Source organism: Bactrocera dorsalis, chromosome 6, assembly GCF_023373825.1.
Source record: "Bactrocera dorsalis isolate Fly_Bdor chromosome 6, ASM2337382v1, whole genome shotgun sequence".
Taxonomy (NCBI): domain Eukaryota; kingdom Metazoa; phylum Arthropoda; class Insecta; order Diptera; family Tephritidae; genus Bactrocera; species Bactrocera dorsalis.
This window is the reverse complement of record NC_064308.1, coordinates 30,686,148-30,708,437: the sequence shown is the minus strand read 5'-3', so window position 1 is coordinate 30,708,437 and position 22,290 is coordinate 30,686,148. Positions and strand designations below refer to the sequence as shown.

Here is a 22,290-nt window from a genome sequence, read left to right as displayed (position 1 = left end):
GAATCATTTAAATATCGAAGAAAGCCAATCGATAAAAGATCTATTACAAGAATTTAACGAATTATTTTTCAAAGAAGGAGATAAACTTTCTTTTACACATGAAATCAAACATCAAATTATTACAACGAACGATAGGCCCATTTATTCGTAAATTTATAGGTATCCACAAGTTCATGAATTAGAAATACAAAAACAAATAAAAGAAATGTTAGAACATAATACAATTAGAGAAAGCAACTCTGCTTACAACAGCCTTTTGTGGATAGTCCCCAAAAAGCGGATGCAGACGGAAATAAAAAAATGGCGTATCGTCGTCGATTACAGGAGATTAAATGAAATTACTGTTAGCGATAAATTCCCGATACCTAGTATCGATGGTATCATGGATAAAGTAGGAAGAGCACAATATTTTTCCTCTATCGATCTCGCGAAAGGATTTCATCAAATATTGGTAGATGAAAACTATAGGAAGAAAACAGCGTTTTCTACTCCGTTAGGACATTATGAATTCTTAAGAATGCCATTCGGTCTTAAAAATGCTCATCGACATTCCAACGTCTTATAAACTCAGTACTTCGAGATTTTATAAACAAGATATGCGTTGTATTCTTAGACGACATTTTGATTTTTAGCACTTCTTTGTCAGAACATATAAATAATATGCGGAAAATTTTTACAAAACTAAAATAAGCAAAAATGAAAATACGTTTAGAAAAATGCAATTTTATAAAGAAAGAAACAGACTTTCTAGGCCATATATTTACTAACTCCTGAAGGAATAAAACCAAATCCAAGTAAAGTTGAAGCTATCCAAAAACTAAAGTTACCAATTTCTCAGAAGCAAATAAAATCTTTCTTAGGCATTACCGGCTTCTATAGAAAATGTATGAAAGACTATTCTAAAATAGCTTATCCTATGGTCATATATCTGAAAAAGATGCAAAAATTAACGTTAATAACCCAAGTTATATAACCGCTTTCGAAAATTTAAAAAATATTATTACAAATCCTTCCATTTTAAGGTATCCAATTTTTACAAAAAGATTTAAATTAATTACAGACGCTAGCAACTTTGCTATTGGCGCAGTTCTCATTCAAGACGACCACCCAATTTCATATGCTTCACGCACATTAAATACTCACGAGAAAAACTACTCAACCATCGAAAAGGAACTATTGGCAATAGTGTGCTCAGTAAAATACTACAGACCCTACTTATATGGAAGAGAATTTGATCAAAAAACAGATCATCAACCACTTAAATGGCTACAGAAGAAAAATTCTGGTAAGGATATAAATCCAAGACTTCAACGCTGGCTAGTACAATTAGGAGAGTACGATGCAAAAATCGATTATATAACCGGTAAAGAAAATAAAATAGCACATTATCTAAGTCGAATTAACAGTGATAAAATACACATGGTGAATTCCGAAAATTTGGGAATGACCCTTAACAAAATGTTGCTAATAAAAGATTTAAACGCTGGTGAGCAACAAGACCAAACAATGCTTTCAATAGAAGTCCAAACTAGCCATTCTCATGAAGAAAATTTTTATAATCACAATTACATTCTCAATACAGTCGTAAATCATTTCAAACAGCAATTAATTTTAACCGAAACAAAAGAAAAATAAGTAGAAATGATTTTAAAAAACAAACGCATTTTAATCGACATAAGAGATACATATTAACTCTCACAACAATACTTTTAAATTCTTTCGCAAACAATCAAAATATTTCTTTTGTAAATTGTACAAACTTTGCCAAAGATATCAAAGATGAATACGAAATCGAAGTAGGACATTCAGGCATTATTCCAACGTACGAGGGAAATAAAGCATAAAGTATATCATCCAGAACTATAAATAAAAAACCATGAAATAATAACAATTTGCAACAAATGTAATGGTGGAAAATATGATAGAAACCCGATCAAAGCTAAATTTCAAATTACCGAAATTAATTAATTTTTGTCAATTAAATGCCTTACAAAAAAGTTTGTTTTCGATAGTGAATTTTATACAAAACCAATCTGGGAATTTTTAAATAGAGAAAATATAGAATTTCATGCCACTAAACCACATAGCCATATGGGAAATTCAAATATAAAAGGAATAAATAATACTCTTACCAAACGTATCAGAACCCTAAATTTAGAAGAAAAAGTTCCAATTACCATTCAAATGTGTAAAGCCGTAAAACGTTTTAACAATTCATTACATACCACAATAATAGCTACTCCTTCAGATGTTCAAAACAACAAAGTTAATCACAGCATAATTAAAAATCGGTTAGGAAATGCAAAATTGAAGATCATTTCTAAACATAACACAAGAAAAGAAATTTACCTAGAAAAAAGGAGAGAAGGTTTCATTCGAAATTACACAAGCATTAGACACAAAGAAGAACCAAAATTTATTAAAAGAAATTTAGAAAACGTACATACCTCAGATGTTAAACGTCCTTTTAAATTTGCAAATGACAACAATGACAAAAGAAACTCTAACGACAATTAACCCATTTTAAAACACAAATCTATACCCTTCAGTGTAATGCTCAATATATATCTTTTAAAAGAAGATAAAAAAAAGTAAAATATACCATAATATATCATAATTTATATTAGTATTAAAATAAAACAACGTTTCTTGTGTTTGAGCACTATACATAAGATACGCTAAGCTATTAAAATCATATTGTATTTAAAACAACTCCAAATTAAAAATATTTACAAATTACACAATTATAAAAAAACTTATTTTATACTACTGAATTAATTAAAATTTAATAAAATTATTATATATTTTTGTTATGAGATCCAGGAGAATCTCAAATCAAAGGGTGGAGGAGTAACATTCCTATACTCTAAACATGTTGTAATAATACTCTGTGTCCAAAATATAAGGTGACATTTGAATTTAAACTGCGCGCGCCGAAGGATTTGGAGAATTATTTTTTTTTTTTTAGGTTGGTAGTACTGTCTGTCATATTTACAGTGAGTCGCAGTCAAAAGTATCCACTTGGGTTTTTTATATTGAAAATGAGATTGTTGATAGTTAATTATTAAATTCAATTTTATTGTTTTTTATATTTGAACATTAACATCTTAACTTAAAATTAATAAATTAAAATTAACAATATTTGTGTAAATTCTATATAAAAAAATAATAATTGTAAAACAAAATCAATTTCAACCTCACAGTGAAAAGTATCCATTGGCAATACTTATAACTTTATAACTGTTAACAGTTATTTCTCTCATGAAATAACAAGCAAAATATTGGATCAGTTATTTTCTTACACTTTACGCATAAGTTTGGCCATTTGGAGTGTACTTTTGAGGAATTAAGACCATGAGACGCCACACAACGATTGTCGAAAGAAAATTAGTCATTCATCATGCTGAACTAGGAAAATCGCAACGGAAAATTGCAGAAATACTCAATATTACTAGATCTGCTGTCCAAAAAATTATATTGAGGCACAAAACGGAGAATCGTATCTGCAACAAGCCGAAAAACAGCGAGAAAAAAATTTTCACTGAAAGAGACGGAAAGTGGTTGCTTCGACAGGTGGCCGATAATCCGAAGCTTAGTGCACCTAAACTTGCTGAAATCGCGGAGAAATATCTAAACAAAACCCAGAAACCATTCGGAGAATCTTGCGTAAGAATGGTCTTCATGGTAGGGTTGCACTAAAAAAGCCATTCATAGATCCCAAGAACCGCCAAATTCGATTGGAGTTCGTTCAGGAACATGAAAAAAAGGATTTTGAATTCTGGAAGTCAGTTATTTTTGAGGCACAAAACGGAGAATCGTATCTGCAACAAGCCGAAAAACAGCGAGAAAAAAATTTTCACTGAAAGAGACGGAAAGTGGTTGCTTCGACAGGTGGCCGATAATCCGAAGCTTAGTGCACCTAAACTTGCTGAAATCGCGGAGAAATATCTAAACAAAAAGTGTAACCCAGAAACCATTCAGAGAATCTTGCGTAAGAATGGTCTTCATGGTAGGGTTGCACTAAAAAAGCCATTCATCGATCCCAAGAACCGCCAAATTCGATTGGAGTTCGTTCAGGAACATGAAAAAAAGGATTTTGAATTCTGGCGATCATCAACCTCAACCGACGAAGCTCTCGTTCAACAAATCAAAGACTTGGTATTAAAAAACCGTCGATTAACAATTAGAGATCTTGCTGATGAAGTTGGCATATCGAAAGGCTCAGCCAATACCGCTTTGAAGGATGTTTTGGGCCTCAAGCGCGTCAAATCTCGACTGGTACCGAAAACATTGAATTTTTTGGAAAAAATTCGTGATCATTTCGCCAAAACCTCAACCCATATTGTTCCGCAACCACCGTATTCACCTGATCTGACGCCGTGCGACTTCTGGCTGTTCACTAAGCTCAAAAGACCGCTCCGGGGACACCGTTTTGATACGATAGAGGAGATTCAAGCCGCGGCGAAGACGGAACTGAAGGCCATCCCGGAAAGTGACTACATCCTGTGTTTCGAAGATTGGAAAATCTGTTGGCATAAGTGCATTGCTCCGGGAGGGGATTACTTTGAAGGGGATTGTTGGGTCACCCTAATGAGAGTGACCCGTGCTCCGGATAAAAGTAATACTTGTTAATAACTCAATTGACGTTGCTTACATTTATACACACATGTATACATACACATATTGTACTCATAATTTTCTTTACTTATGTTGATGCTTAAATCTTCTAAAGTGTAATTATGTATATACATTAGAACAACTTAACAAATAAATCACTCGCTAATAAACCGTGACCAAGAGCACACTGCACTTTAATTGTTTTACACCCCCGCATTTTAAAATAATAAAATAAAGCTAGAAAAACGCGTCTTGCTCCAACATTTTGGCGCCCAACGTGGGGCAGTGTAAAATAAGTTTACTTTTTTGTGCAAAGTGTGAAAAACTTTGAAAAAACTAATGGTGGTTCCTGAAAAATAGTGGCATCAATTGCATTGAAAAATACTGCACATCGAACAAATAGTTTAGTGCAGTAATCAGAACATAAAGTACATAAAGTTGTTGGTGGGTCCCTGGACTAATTTCTGTTCATTTGCACATAACTGGTTTGCGATCGGATGATTTTTCTGGTGAAATTTTAAGAATTTCCACAGTTGCTGCAATTACCGCTCATTGGAAAGCGTATGTACATATAAAAACAAATTACTTATCATCATACATACGTTTATCCATTTACTTGCATACATAATGCGCTACATCACCGTTTGGTTAACGGAGTTGCATTCGCTGCTTTCGTTAGCAGATCTTCGCATACTCAGCATAAGTCAGCGCCTTTACTGCTCTGCTCAGCTGAACGTTCATAGCTCTGCCGGCACTTGAAGGCGTCGCCCGCTTGGTCGCTGCACCGTTGCTGTTATTCTGTCAACGCATCTTGAGAGCTCTGCTGCTAGCAGCAGTTATTATCGCGCTTTATTAGTTACACGCTTTCTCTACATTTTTTTTGCATAAGCTGCCTGCACTAAACGTTTAGTGGGACATTGTTTAGTGAGACTACGCATTGTTAGTGAGCTGTATACAACTTTGTTTTTGTCGTTGCTATTATTGACCGCTGGTAGTTATTCTCTTCGAGTACATTAAGGGTGTCCCAAAATAAACTTAAAAATGTCTCTTGAACACTCCAAACGCAAACGCTAATATAAAACGCAATATATCGCGCATTAAATCTATAGTTGAGGTATCAAAAGACTTTGATGAAAAGCCTTCACATGCGGAGTTACAGTGCCGGCTGGAAATTCTAGAGTCATACTTTAAGCAAGCACTCTCAGTCCAAGCTGACATTGAAGATTTGGATCCATCAGACACAGGTCGCGAAGATTTAGAGGATAGCTATGTCACAGCCAAACATTGCATTCAAGCACAACTTGGGGACGAAGGAAATGTTACAATTAATTACCCCGAGACAACAGCTCCAACTCCTGTTTCCACGCCATCATTCTTGCCAAGGTTGTCGCTGCCTACTTTTAGCGGAAACTATTCAGAATACAAAAACTGTATTGCATCTTTTACTCAACTTGTCGCTCGGGAACCTAGACTTTCAAATATAGAACGATTTAATTATTTGTTGTCGTGTCTTAAAGGTTCAGCCCTGGAAACTGTAAGAGCCTTCCAGGTCACAAGCGAAAACTACCCGAAAGCTTTAGACAGACTCAGGGAACGCTTCGATAATCCCACTTTGATTTTTTTGGAAGGAATTGCCTCCTTATTTACGCTGCAAACAGCCGACAAATCAAACTATCAACAATTGCGTAGTTTGATTGACAAGGCATCAGCCATATCTAGTTCGTTAGAATCATTCATCCGACTCCTCGTTACACCATAAGTTCGAGTCCACCAAACCAATTCGGATTACTACGCGTGGAGAAAAGTCATCATTCGCCATTACTAAGCCTTCTTGTGTTCTTTGCTCTAGCGATAAACACAAAATTATTGGATGTTCTCAATTCAAGGACATGAACACGAATCAACGCTACGTTGCTGCCAAGAAATACGACTTCTGTATCAATTGTCTGAGCAATGGTCACAGAGTAGCTCAGTGTGCGTCGAAACATCGCTGCCGCTCCTATAACAGAACGCATCATACGCTCTTGCATCATGACAACGTGACTATGCCTACACTTGCAAGTCCAACATCTCTTCCTCTATCGCAATCGTTTCAACCATCATCATCATATTCAACCAAACCTCATACATATAACCAACTAGCAGCCACATTCGCATATGGAGACATCGGATCACGGGCAGGTCATTTTAGCAACAGCTTTAGTTTTAGTTAAAGATTCCATGGGTACCTACAAGCTTGGAAGAGCTCTTCTCAACTCATGTTCTCAAGTGAATTTCATGACAGATGAGTTCGCACAAAGGCTTCACCTTCGTCGAGAAAAGTATCACATTGGCATTCGCAGCATAGGTGACTCAGTTACCAACCTTAAAGCTCGCACCACCACAACAATTAAGTCACGTACATCATCATTTCAACTTTCGCTCCAGTTTGGTATCACACCCCATATTGCATACCAACCTGACGCTGAAATTGACACATTAAACTGGAACTTGCCAGCCAACACAACTTTGGCTGACGAAACCTTCTTCAAACCTCGACCCATCGATCTGTTGCTTGGAACAGAGGCATTTTTTGAAGCTCTCGCTGTTGGTCAAATAAAGCTTGGGCAAAATTTACCTACATTGCAAAAAACATTATTTGGCTGGGTGGTCTCTGGAAGATACCAGTCGAAGCATTATACGCCTTCAAAGCCATGTCTGCTATTTCGTGAAGTCTCTATTGACGCAAACATGCAACGCCTTTGGGAGCTCGAAACTGTCGACTGGAAACCCAACCCTATCTCACCTGATCATCGCAATTGTGAACGTCATTTCATAGCCACAACACAACAAGATACAACTGGACGCATAATTGTGAGGCTGCCATTTAAGGACAATCCTGCTGCACTTGGAGCCTCATTCGACATAGCTCGTCGCCGATTCCTAGCAATCGAACGCCGTCTTTCGCATTCGCCAGACACTTATTCCCAGTACGTCTCATTCATGGAAGAATACGAACGTCTTGGTCACAGGTCTGTAGTTAAAGCACCGAAATTAGATGAACCACACTATTACATACCACATCACTGCGTACTGAAACCCACAAGCGCATCAACAAAGTTACGAGTAGTCTTGCCAAACTACGACACAAACATCGCTAAATGACTTACTTTTAGTTGGACCAACCATCCAAATAGAGCTGTTGCTACTGCGCTTTCGTTCGTATCGTTACGCTATCACCGCAGATGTCACTAAAATGTACAGGCAAGTATCCTTGAATAAAAATGATCGTAAATTTCATTACATTCTGTGGCGAGCTTCTGCAGACGCAGATCTTCTCACATACCAGCTCAACACTGTGACATATGGTACCGCCTCAGCTCCATATCTCGCAGTGTGAAGCCTTCACTACTTGGCAGATCAGCATATGGCAGAATTTTCAATTGGCGCTACGGCTGTAAAAACTTCGTTCTATGTTGATGATTTTCTATGTGGTGCATATGATACAGATGCCTTACACAGATTAAAGAAAGAAGTCATTAAGATACTTCAACGCGGACAGTTTCCTCTTTCCAAGTGGCATTCCAATCACCCAGATTTCGTGGAAGGCCAAATTATGAAAGAGCTTAGCATTACCGACGATTTTACATCAAGTGCACTTGGGGTGACTTGGAATCAACGCAACGACACGTTGTTGTTTTCATTCACACCAAAGCAAGTTCACATGTCTGTCACAAAACGCACAATACTGTCTATCGCTTTTCGATCCACTTGGAAAGCTCTCACCACTCGTGATAACATCCAAAATAATCATGCAGGAATTGTGGCTCCTAAAATTAGATTGGGACGAGTCGGTTCCCCAACATATACACCAAGCCTGGAATTGTTGTTTAGCATCTCTTAACTCGCTTTCATCACTCAGCCTGCCTCGTTATTGTCTGCTACCAAATGCTCGTGACATACAGTTACATGGATTTTGCGACGCATCAATTCGGGCATACGGATCGGTGATTTATATACGCACAGAAGACTCCGACGGACAGGTTGCTGTACATTTACTCACTTCGAAATCAAGGGTCGCACCAGTAAAAAAGCAGTCTCTCCCAAAACTCGAACTTTGCGGTACCCACCTTCTCGCTTGCCTGTATGCTAAGATAAAGAACATATTCTCCACTGCTCACATAACTACTTTCCTTTGGACTGACTCGCAACTAGTTCTACATTGGGTAAAACAACATTCTGTTACGCTGTCAACGTTCGTGGGCAACAGGGTATCTGACATACAGGAAATGACTGCAGGTGTACAATGGAGGTATGTGCCTTCCAAAGAGAATCCAGCCGACCTAGTATCTCGAGGCTGCCCTGCTACTGAGCTCAAATCTTCGATATGGTTTTCTGGTCCTTCCTTTTTGCAAGAAAATGCAATTAAATGACCAAGGTACACAGGCAATATTGAGCTTGACATGGATATTGTGAACAGAGAGAAACGCAAGAAGACATTTGCTGTAGTTAAGGAGGTAAATTACTTGATAGATCTCATTGATGGCATAAGCTCGTCTCTCCATTGTCTGCGTCTCATCGCCTGGCTCTTTCGGTTCAGTGATAAATGCAGACGAAAGCCTACCACAAAAACCATTTCGCCATCTCCTGACGAATTACGACGTGCATCATATTGCATTATTTTCAATATTCAGCAACAACATTTTTCAAACGATATTCAATTGCTTCGAAAAAACCAAGCTCTAAAAAGTAACTTGAAGTTTCTCACTCCATTCTTAGACAACGTAACCGGTTTTGAACTCATAAAAGTTGGTGGACGTCTAGATTATGCAGATTTACCCAACTCGCAGAAACATCCGATTCTACTACCTAGCGATTCCCAATTTGTACTAAAATACGTTCGACATCTACATTTGCGAAATTTTCACGCAGGCCCAAAGGCATTAGTCGCCTTCATCAGATTAGAATTTTGGATAGTCAACGCTAGAGATGTTGCTCGTCGCATCGTTCGTTCCTGTGTGCATTGTGTTCGTTACAAGCCAGTGCTGTTACAACAGGTAATGGGACCACTACCAGTTACACGTATTACACCTGCACGCCCATTTGAACGTTGCGGAATCGACTTTTGTGGACCAATAAACACATTTCTTCGAATTCGAGGAAAACCGCCTACCAAGTCATATTTAGCTGTATTCGTGTGCCTCGTAACTAAAGCTGTGCACATCGAGGTAGTCTCCGACCTATCAACAAACGCATTTCTAAATGCATTGAAGCGAATGAGTGGTCGTCGTAAAATGCCATGTGATATCTTTTGCGACAATGCTACCAATTTTGTGGGTGCATCAAACCAGCTAAAGGACCTCAAACAGTTTTTATTCAAGACTGAAAGGTTAAATGAAATCTATAAATATTGTTCCTCTGATTTTATTAATTTCTATTTTATTCCACCCAGGGCACCTCACTTCGGCAGCCTCTGGGAAGCTGCGGTAAAGAGCGCGAAGGGGTTGTTAAATCGCACATTGGCAAACACTAAACTGACATTCGAAGAGTTAAACACCGTTGCTGTAGAAGTAGAAGCTATTCTTAATTCACGTCCGCTATCTTCAATGTCTTCAGATCCTAACGACTTTGGTGCATTGACACCTGGTCATTTTTTGGTCGGTGATTCTTTGCGTGGCTTGCTTGAGCGCTCACTGGAGCTGAAGACCGTTTCTCACCTTGATCACTACAACACAATCACTGCCATCAAGCAAAGTTTTTGGTGTCGCTGGTCTGTGGACTATATAAATGAACTACGAGCCCGTGTAAAGTGGACAACACATTCACCTGATCTCACTAACGGTGCTTTAGTGATCATACATGATGACAATCTACCACCGCAACGTTGGAGATTAGGTCGGGTCGAATCAACCGTGCTTGGACGAGATGGCCATGTTCGAGTGGTGAATCTCCGAACTGCCAATGGAACTCTTTGTAGGCCAATACATAAATTAGCCATTCTTCCGATTTGTTGAAAGATAGTCCGTTTAACGGGGGCCGGGATGTTGGGTCACCCTAATGAGAGTGACCCGTGCTCCGGATAAAAGTAATATATTGTTAATATAACTCTCTTTTTATCTCATTGCTTAATAACTCAATTTACGTTGCTTACATTTATACACACATGTCTACATACACATATTGTACTCATACTTTTCTTTACTTATGTTGATGCTTAAATCTTCTAAAGTGTAATTATGTATATACATTAGAACAACTTAACAAATAAATCACTCGCTAATAAACCGTGAACAAGAGCGCACTGCACTTTAATTGTTTTACACCCCCGCATTTTAAAATAATAAAATAAAGCAAGAAAAACGCTTCTTGCTCCAGCAGGGATGAAATTGATTTGGAAGAATAAATAAAGAATTTTCAAAATAAATACATTGTCACCTTATTTTTTGGGCACAGAGTATAACAAATGCTAAACTCAAATTAAATTTTACAAACCGTATAGTAAAATTTCGAGTTTGTATATTATTCTTTTCACTAGAATAGATATCAACCTTTATAAATCAAAAAATAAAAATATTTAGACAAACAAGAAAGTATTTTTTATCATTCATATATTAAAAATTAGTATAAGTATTCTTACAGATAGTATTTGTAATATTTGGAAAGAGAATAGCAATTATTTATAAAATGTGTAGTTATAGTTAGAATCGATTAAAAAGAAATATTACTATATTGGTTAGTAAAAATTTCAATGCTGACATAGCACCTATCGTATTACAGTTCATAGAATTTCTTTTTATACCTTTTAAATTCTCGTAATCAAATGGTAATAAATTAAATAGAGTCAGTACTTTTTGATGTTATGAATATAATTATTTAATATGTTGCAAAATTTACTATTTCAGTTATTAATTTATTATATCAGCTTTTAATTTTTGATAAAAAAAATTTAATTTTTAAGAAGAGATGTTATTTTCTTGTATTAAAATTTTAAAATTTATTAATTTTATCACCGCTGTTTTCTCCGTGTTGGTGTTTATTTACTGCTACAATTTCTTTACGAAATCAACGTATCACTTACTAAATAAAACTATTTTTAGGATTCGCAGAACGAAATATGTCGCAGGGAATTCATACTTCGAAAAGACAAAGCGGGTTCCAGCAGAAAAAAGCCAAAGAGGCTAAAATGGATGAAATTTAGAGCATGTCTGGACCTCTTTTCAAATATGTCACAAAAGCAGATAGCGGCTGCTGACGAAAGTAATGATTCACATCTTGAAGAATCACATACAGATAGCAACATCGACAATACAGAACCGATCAAGTGCAACACTTGAGAGTTGGAGTGTACCGGTTCCAAATAATGTTCGCATTGACATAGTAAAAAAGGGCAGCGAACATTTCCAAAACAAAGGAGAACCGTTTTCTGCTGTATCTCGTCATTGTTCAAAGATTAAAGGAGATTCTCGTCATCTTTCACAGGAATGGTTTTATAAAGAGATGCCTGGTGGTGAAAAAATTCTACGATCATGGATGGTATTTTCTCCTATATCAAATAACCTGTACTGTTTTTGCTGTCGTTTATTTGCTGTCAGTAACATACGAGGTGTGTTCAAAAAGTATCGCGAATTTTGTGTTTCTTCAAAAATTATTTATTTATTCATGAATATCTATTTTGTCTCCTTCAAAGTAATCCCCGTGAGATATTATACACTTGTGCCAACGGTTTTTCCAATCTTCGAAGCACTTCAAAAAATCAAAGCGTAACGTCGTCCTTTCATGGGCCTCTTCAGTTTAGGGAACAAGAAAAAGTCACAGGGGGCCAAATCTGGGGAATACGGTGGCTGCGGCATCATTAGTGTGTTGTTTTTGGCCAAAAAGTCACGCACAAGCAACGATGTGTGAGCAGGGGCGTTATCGTGGTGGAAAAGCCAATTTTTGTTCTTCCAAAATCCGGGCGTTTCTGGCGGATTGCTTCGCGCAAATTGCGCATTCCTTATTGACCGTTCTTCCCTGTGGCAAGAACTCATGATACACCACGCCCCTGCAATCGAAGAAAACTGTCAGTTACGATTCGCGATACTTTTTGAACACACCTCGTACAAAGAACATTTACAACTGCATTTTAGAATTGGTGGAAACTAACTCCTACAGCATTGGACCATGAAACTTCATATGAACATTTAGAAAATTTCGAAAAGTGGAAAACATTGGAAATGAGATTAAAATCTCACACCACAATAGATGACGCAACCTTGCAATAAATGAATACGGAAAAACAGAAGTGGAAAAATCTTTTGTCTAGATTATTTGGTATAACTTTGTTTTTGGCTAAACAAAACCTACTATTTCGTGGACATGATGAAGCCCAAGGGTCTTCCAATAAAGGTAATTTGTTAGAACTAGTTAAACTGCTGTCAAAGTATGATGCTGTACTCAAAGAACATATATTATATTTGGAGCAGGAAAAATCACCTAAAGTAACATATGTATAAATGTTTTAGCTAATCACGTAAAATGTCAGCTTGCCAACGAAATTAAATCGGCCAAATATTTCGGAATCATGTTTAATAGCACACCTGACGTTTCACATGTCGATCAAATGTCTGAAGTAATTCGTTGTGTAAAAATTTAGGATTTTTTCCCTTACATGGAAAAAAACAGCTGATTTAAGCGCTGAAATACTAAAGAAGCTTGAAAACGATGGCTTAGATATTATGACGTGTCTTTCTCAAGCCTATGATAATGCTGCAGTTATGAGTGGTGTACACGGGGAGTGCAAGCTATTATAAAAGAAAAGAGCAATAAAGCAATTTTTATTGGTTGTATAGATCATTCAATTAATTTATGCGGCCAACATTCATTTGCACTAAATGTGACTTGTGTTACATTTTTCGGAACAGTGGAGACTAGAGATGAGCGATATGGTGATTTTTCGATATCTGTGATTTCAGTGATTGCTATTTTTAAATCACTGTGATTTTATATTGCTATTGCGATCGCAACTAAGTCGACGTAAAAACGTCGTTGTTGTTGTTGTAGCGGCAGATTCTGCCAATTTGAAACTGTTTGGCCGAATAAAAGTCCTGATCTGTTCCACTTACGTAGACCCGACTGTCGTTTTTAACGAAAACATTTTGTCGTTATTGGCGGCAAATTCTCTTTTGGCTCCTGTAACTCGAGTCAAGTTTTTCCGCCTTTCTTTTCACTACATACATACACTTAGACCGTATAGCATAGTTCATTTGTATGTTGGTAGGATGGTTTCAAACATTTCTTAGAAGGAATTACCATTAGTGTGGTGATAATTTGTTTGTTTAGAATACCCACTTTCAATATTCTAAAGACCTAATAATTAACGGGAATTTCCTAATCTTTGGGAAAATATTAAAACCCCGTAATTTTTTTATTCCATAATTTTTTCTGAAATTAATTAGTTACAATTCTTGTTTTCATCACAAAAAGCTTTCATATTTGGTTTTAACAATAAGTAAAATTAAAAATTTAATTAAAACAAATTAAAATATTCCATAATTCCATTTTGCTTACATTTCATCTACCACTTCAAACATCTGCTACACTTCACTCTTTTCCTTGAGACATTTCCTGCCATTATTAAAAATTATAAGAACGTTACACTCAAAACTTTAAACCGCTTTGACGAAAAATAGCATATACGATATATGCATATGTATGTAAGTTATCGCGAAGAAACGACACACCCTAATTCCCGTCGTAATAAGAGCCTACCACTCTGCACATGTCGCTAAGTCAGCACATTTTGCGTGAGAACATTGGCCAGACATCTAAGTAAACAAACACCATGCACGAGGCGCAAGGTCAGCAAAACGTCAGCAGAGGAGCTACAACGCGATGCGGGTTGGTGGCTTGAGCTAAGTTAGGAATAATTTAATGGACACTTTATACTTGACAACTAAGCCGTGATGACGGCAAATAAAATAACTTCAAATTGAATAATACATTTGAATAATTGGCGCCCAACGTGGGGCTCGCGAGTGAAAAGTTTAATAGAAAAATATAAAGTTCTTAACTCGACTCGTGTAACTACGACAGTTGGCTCACTTAAAATCGACAACAATCAACTACTTGGACTCAGCGTGGACTTAAAGAAGAGACAACCTTTGGCCCGATCAATAACCCGAAAGAACCTGAACCTAATTTTAATCTATTCAAATCCAATGGAAGGGTAAGTGAGATGCTCGTTTCCTGGAATAAATATAGCAATAATTGTGAATAAAATAAAGGAAAGTGACAGAACAAAAATTAATGAGTGAAGGTCTGGAAGACCTTTTTAGAAATTTAAAGTTAGGAAGTCAGAAAGCAAATATGAACACGGAACAAATAACCGAGTTAATTAAGGCGGAAGTTAGAAGTGCTTTGGCAGCACAAAGGTTGGAGTTCGATAGGAAGTTAGGAGCAATCCAAAACCAGGTGACAGGCAGCAGGCCAAAGGTAGAAAAATATCTAAAGGTATCTGTAAATCCACTAGTGACATGTGACATAACGCTTGATGCTATCAAATCACTTCCAGAATTTCATCGTCACATAGGCACATATGTGTCATGGCGCGAGGCGGCGCATAACGCTTATGAACTGTTCAAAAGGTACGATGGCAGTGAACGACACTACCAAGCAGTTACCATTTTGAGGAACAAAATAAGAGGGGCTGCCGATGCGGTCCTCTCATCGTTTAGTACTGTGCTGAACTTTAATGCCATTATAGCACGTTTAGACTTTACGTACGCGGACAAACGTCCCGTATATCTTATAGAGCAGGAATTATCTACCTTAAGACAGGGTTCTAGGTCCTGTCTGGAATTCTACGATGAGGTAGAAAAGAAGCTAACGTTACTAGCTAATAAGACTATAATGTCTTACGAGAGTAGCGTGGCAGAAATTATAAACGAGAAATATAGGGCAGATGCCCTAAGAGTTTTCATTTCCGGCTTAAGGAAGCCCTTATGCGACATTCTTTTCGCCTCACGGCCGTCTGACCTTCCGTCTGCTCTTGCTTTAGCACAGGAGGTAGACTCAAACCATGAGCGGTATGCGTTCGCGGCCAATTTTGCTGCCAGGAACGTCGAGGGCAACCACATTAAAAAAAATAATAATATAATTTCAAGCCAGAACAACCATAGGACAAACACTTACGATCCACCCTCAGCTCATAAGAGCCCACATTACTATAGTAATAGGCAGTACAAACCCGGACATGCACCTCATTTTACGGAAAATCAAAGGGTAAATAACGGACGTGACAGCGACAGACTAGTTAGAGCGGAACCAATGGACGTTGATCCATCCTTATCAAAATTTAAACACCAATCGTTTGACAGAGACCGAGGTGCCTATCAAGGAAACAGTAATAGAACGCAACAGGGCTATCAAAAAAAACGTCCAGCAAATTCTGGGCGTTACACAGGACCAAAGATCCAACGTGTTAATCATCTGGAGGAGGAAGTTGAGCTACAGAGTGAATCATTGCATGGTGCAGAAGCCGAACAAGCGGCGGATGTCGTAAGTTTAGATCAACTTAATTTTTTAGGGGAAGGTCCCTCCTACCCTGGATTTTAAAGTCCTTAGGAGGGAAGGAAGTGAAACTCCTTATCAATACCGGTGCGTCGAGGAGTTATATGAAACCAACACCGGCTTTAAGGACACAACATTTCAAGGACACATTCTCTGTAAAATCTATTCACGGGGTTACTTCTATCATGGAAAAATGCTACATAAAAATATTTGGCGTAGTGGCAGAATTTTCCATCTTACCGGACTTAACATCATTTGATGGCGTGATTGGGCTCGACATACTAAACAGGGTCCATGCGAACATTGACCTTAAATCGAACACTTGATTTTGGTGAGGAGGAAATCTTCTTCATTTCCAGTCATGACGTAAGCCATCTTAGGCTTCAAACAAATCTAGTACCAACAGACGTTAGGGAAGATTTTTCTAGGATGATCAAAAGGATGAATGGGGTTTTTGCTGACCCCAATGAGGCACTACCGTACAATACAAAGGTGATAGCAACAATTCGCACGGAGGACGAAACACCAGTTTACTCAAGATTATACCCGTACCCACTGAGTGTAGCGGATTTCGTGGACAAAGAAATCAAGGATTTGTTAGCAAATGGAGTTATCCGGCCATCAAGATCACCCTTTAACAACCCTATATGGGTGGTAAAGAAAAAGGGGGTAGACGAAAACGGACAGGCGAAGCAGAGATTAGTTATAGATTTTCGGAAACTCAATGAAAAAACTATCGGTGATAAATACCCAATTCCCGACATAACAGGAATTCTTTCCAATTTGGGTGGTAGTAAATACTTCACCACTTTGGACTTAAAATCTGGTTTCCATCAGATTAAACTATTGGAGCGTGATAGGGAAAAAACAGCTTTCTCTGTCAAGAATGGCAAGTATGAATTTTGCCGGTTACCTTTTGGATTAAAAAACGCGCCGAGCATCTTTCAACGCGCCATAGACGACGTATTAAGAGAGCATATTGGGAAAAGCTGTTTTGTCTATGTAGACGATGTTATTATTTTTTCGGAAAACAAACAGCAGCATCTGAAAGATATAGAATCAATTTTAAATGAATTATTTAGGGCCAACATGAGAGTGTCAGTTGAAAAATCCAAATTTTTTAGGACTGAGGTCGAATACCTGGGGTTCTTAGTTTCACAAGGAGGAATAAAAACGTGTCCAGACAAAGTCGACACAATACGAAGTTTCCCTGAGCCCACCACTCTAAGGGGACTCAGATCATTCCTAGGTCTAGCGGGTTATTATAGATGTTTTATAAGGGATTTCGCTAGAATATCAAAACCATTGTCGAGCATCATGAGAGGCGAATACGGTCGAGTTACTGCGTCCCAATCAAAAAAAATCAGAATTGATTTGACGGACGAACAGAAAAAGACCTTCGAAACAATTAAAGAAATTTTAGCGTCAGAGGATGTAACCCTGACGTATCCAGATTTTAACAAACAATTCGACCTAACTACTGACGCGTCGGCTCATGCTATAGGCGCCGTCCTCTCTCAGGAGGGCAAACCGATTACCATGATTTCTCGCACTCTGTCCGGGAGCGAGGAGCATTACGCTACCAATGAAAGGGAATTGTTAGCTATTGTATGGGCATTGAAAGCTCTTAGAAACTACCTGTACGGCGTAACAAAACTTAATGTTTATACTGACCACCAGCCGCTGACCTTTGCGGTTTCGGATAGGAATCCTAATTCGAAAATTAAAAGATGGAAAGCCTTCATAGACGAATGCAACGCAAAGCTAATCTACAAACCAGGAAAGGAAAATGTGGTGGCAGACGCTCTATCTAGGCAACATATAAATGCTTTAGATAACACGAGCATCGAGACAATTCATAGCGAGGAATCATCAACCCATACAATTGAAAGATCGGAAAAACCGGTAAATTGCTTCCGCAACCAGATTATTGTGGAGGTAGGTACAGAACCTCAAAGAAAAACTTTTATAATTTTTGGAAAAAAGACAAGGCATATCATTTCTTACCGAGAAAAAAAGGATTTATTAGAACTTTTACAGGAGGCCGTAAACACAACAGCAGTAAACGCAATATACTGCGATCTGCATGCACTTGCACAGTTTCAGCACGAACTGGTCGAAATGTTTCCAACAGTTAAATTCAGACATACGGAGAAATTCGTTAACGACATTTCGAATCCGAATGAGCAGCAGGAAATTATCGCTGCAGAACATAACAGAGCGCATCGAGCAGCGCAGGAGAACACAAAACAAATTCTAGAGGATTACTTCTTTCCAAAAATGGAGAAAAAAGTTAAACAATTTGTGGGAAATTGTCGAACTTGCTCGCGGGCGAAGTATGATCGGCACCCAAAGAAGCAGCTTATTGCTCAAACGCCCATACCAACATATTGTGGAGAAATTCTTCACATTGACATATTTTCTACCGGGTCCAAGTTCTTCTTGACGTGCATCGACAAGTTTTCAAAATTTGCGATAGTACAGTCGTTGAAATCAAGAACGATAGTAGATGTCAAACCACAGCTCCTTCAGTTACTCAACATGTTTTTCGGTACTCGAATAGTTTATTGCGACAATGAGAAGTCGCTGAATTCACACAGCATCAAAGCTACATTAAAGAATCACTTCAATATCGACATTGCGAATGCTCCACCACTACATAGTACATCAAATGGTCAGGTGGAGCGATTTCATAGCACACTAATGGAAATAGCACGATGCCTTAAACTTGACAAAAATCTTGATGATGTTGAGGAAATTGTCCTTTTAGCTACGATTGAGTATAACAGGTCCATTCACACAGTAACGGGGATGAAGCCCCTTACCGTATTTCGTTCAATTAAAGATGACAACCAAATACCATGCCGCTTAAGAAACGCACAGGAAAGAGAACTAACAACTCATAATAAGAACAGGCAGGATAGGGAGTTCCCTGTTGGAGAAAAAGTACTTGTTAAAAATAACAGGAGACTAGGCAATAAGCTTACGCCTCTTTATACTGAGGAAGAGGTGGAAAAAGACATGGGTACAACAGTTTTAATAAAAGGGAGAAGGGTCCATAAGGACAACCTTCGTTAAACTTAATCTAGAACCTAGGCGTTCCTAATGATAAACAATTAACAAAAAATTTCATATATGTTTTTAGGATTTTCATAATTTTGGCCATATCAATATCGGTAACGACAGGAAGGTTAATCGACTATACCAATGCAAGGTACATTCCGGTGGTCGGTGAGGACCTTGTAATTTGGGAAAATTCAGGACACATCAAGCATGTTACCAACTTGACACTTTACGAATTACTGAGAGACGAGACAATTAATGCCACAGACCACTTTCCTCAGTCACATATGAGGAAGTTACTAGACGCGGACATAAACCAGATAAGTCGACTGATACAAATGATAAACGCTCACCACAGACAGGCGAGAAACCTGAATGCCCTAGGGACAGTCCTGAAATACATTGCTGGAACTCCTGACCATGACGACTTCAATAGATTAATGAGCACAGAAGAACAGCTAATTAACTCGCAGGACAGACAGTTTACCATAAACACTCAAGTACAGAAAGAAATCAATAACCTTACCATTACAGTAAATAAAATCCTGAAATTAACAAAAGAAAGAGAAATAAACACCGGTCACCTTTATGACATACTACTGGCTAGAAACAGAGCAATTATTACAGAATTAAATAACATTATAACAGCTGTCACTTTCGCCAAAATTGGGGTCTTAAGTCCCATTCTCTTAGACAGTAACGAAATAAATTTCATAACAGGAGACGAGCACTTCACTGACCTTACCGTGGCCGATGTTATGGCAGTAGCTAGAATTAAGATATTACAGTATAATAACATAATTTACTTTTTAATAAGATATCCGATTCCTATGTTTAGATGTAAGAAAATTACTATTTTACCGGTAGCTCATGGCCACCAAATCCTGCACCTAGAAGAATCCATCTTAGCCAAGTGTTATAACCATACCGTAGCCGTAAAGAACTGCAGCGACACAACACCAACGTTTTGCTTACCATCTCCGACTACATCATGCGCTCTGCAACTACTGACTCGCAACACCGCTAATTGCAGTACAACATTTAACAACCTCACACCAATTTCACCGATAAGTGACGGCCTTGTTGTCATCAATGACCAATTGGCTGTCATCGAGGAAAATAATGAGGTCCCTATTACGGTCAACGGAACATACCTCGTGGTCTTCAAAAACAACGTAAAGATTAATGGTACGACTTTTTATAACGAAAATTCTACATTGCCTCTAAAACCTGAAACTCCATGGGCTTCTACAATCAACTTGACGCAGCACACAGAAATATTAAGCGCTTCTTACCTTCACCATGTGAATCTAGAGAATGTTCAAAGGATCAATCACCTGCAGCGATCAATCCATTATGGCCACGTTACAGGTTTCTCAGCCATTGGTGTCTTATTAATCATGGCATTCACTGTTTACGTCCTTCTCAGGATAAGGAGGACCAAGAGAGAGATTATCATAGCCAGGTCCGTTGAAACTGCAATTAAAACCGCTTCTTTGAGGACCGAGGACGTTCCCCATTTAGAAGGGGAGGAGTTATCGCGAAGAAACGACACACCCTAATTCCCGTCGTAATAAGAGCCTACCACTCTGCACATGTCGCTAAGTCAGCACATTTTGCGTGAGAACATTGGCCAGACATCTAAGTAAACAAACACCATGCACGAGGCGCAAGGTCAGCAAAACGTCAGCAGAGGAGCTACAACGCGATGCGGGTTGGTGGCTTGAGCTAAGTTAGGAATAATTTAATGGACACTTTATACTTGACAACTAAGCCGTGATGACGGCAAATAAAATAACTTCAAATTGAATAATACATTTGAATAATTTGTACAATACCCTGAAGAAAGTTGTTACTTTTCTGCTATTTGCTATTGTGATCGTAATTCACAGGTTCGAACTGCTATCGTAAATCACAGGTTCGAACTGTGATCGCAATTCACAGGTTCGAACTGCGATCACAGTTTTGAACTGCGATCACAGTTTCGAACTGCGATCGCAATTCACAGGTTCGAACTGCGATCACAGTTTCGAACTGCGATCGCAATCGCAGTTCATAGAAGCGAACTGCTATTTATAAAATGTGATCGCAGTTGCGATTTGCGATTTTTCAATCACAGTGAAAAAATCACCGGTAGTGAAATATCGCTCATCACTAGTGGAGACAATATTTAACTTTTTTTCAACTGTTAAATTGATCAGATTCAATATTGAACTCGAGACACGAGTAAAGTCCATTAAAGACTTAGCTTCATTGTTTGAGGTTGTGCAGTCAAACACCTTGCTTTTGGCAAACACTGAACAGTTAAAATTTGCTATATCAAAATTTACTAACCTTTACGATGAAGTATCAGAAACAGAACTACTTTTAGAAATACCAAGATTGAGAAGACATTTAAAATCGGCTAATATTACTGTATCTAATTGGGTGACGCTGGACTATTTGAAATTCATTGTGGAATGGGATTTTACAGCATCTCTTCCGAATCTAACGGTCGCACTAAAGTTTTTTATGACAATATGTGCATTAGTCGCTTCATGTGAAAGAAGTTGAGCAAATTAAAATTAATTAAAAATTACTTTCGGTCTACAATGACTGGAACCAGATTAAACAATCTTGGTATTTTAACGATAGAACGTGAAGCAACACAAAATATAAATTTTGAAGACGTGATTTCGGAGTTTGCAAGTGTCAAAGCTAGAAGGAAGAAATTTTAATTTTTTCACATATTATTTGTAATACTCGCGTTTTAATAAAATGTAAATGATTATTACTTTTTTTATTTTAAAAGTTTTGATTGGAAGTTTTGGGGTGACACCTTCAAAATCCGCCCCGGGTGTCACCTATGCTAGCTATGCCACTGTTTCTACAGCCAATGGCAAATATGAATTTACTAGCTTACCATTCGGTCTTAAAAATCCATTTTTTCAGAGAATGATCAATGATGTTCTCAAAACGCTTATACGAAAATCCTGCTATGTTTATAGTATATCGATGACATTATAATAATAGGGAAAACTAAAAACATTTACAAAATATTGAAGACGTGTTCACACTTTTATATAGGGCAAACTCAAAATTCTG

General features: G+C 37.8%; 1 protein-coding gene and 1 pseudogene across 1 annotated transcript in view; both read left to right on the top strand.

The window, feature by feature from the left end:
* LOC125779301 (uncharacterized) overlaps positions 1-10,974 on the top strand; it is an 83,734-nt gene extending 72,760 nt beyond the window's left edge. Inside the window, exons 3-4 of the mRNA XM_049460568.1 lie at positions 1,061-9,985; positions 10,049-10,974. Of these exons, the coding sequence (XP_049316525.1) occupies positions 9,060-9,985; positions 10,049-10,610 (1,488 nt within the window). The 5' untranslated portion in view covers positions 1,061-9,059 and the 3' untranslated portion in view covers positions 10,611-10,974. The remainder of the gene's footprint in view (positions 1-1,060; positions 9,986-10,048) is intronic.
* A 724-nt stretch (positions 10,975-11,698) lies between these two features.
* LOC125779474 (uncharacterized) lies at positions 11,699-12,360 on the top strand (annotated as a pseudogene).
* The last annotated feature ends 9,930 nt before the right edge of the window (positions 12,361-22,290 follow it).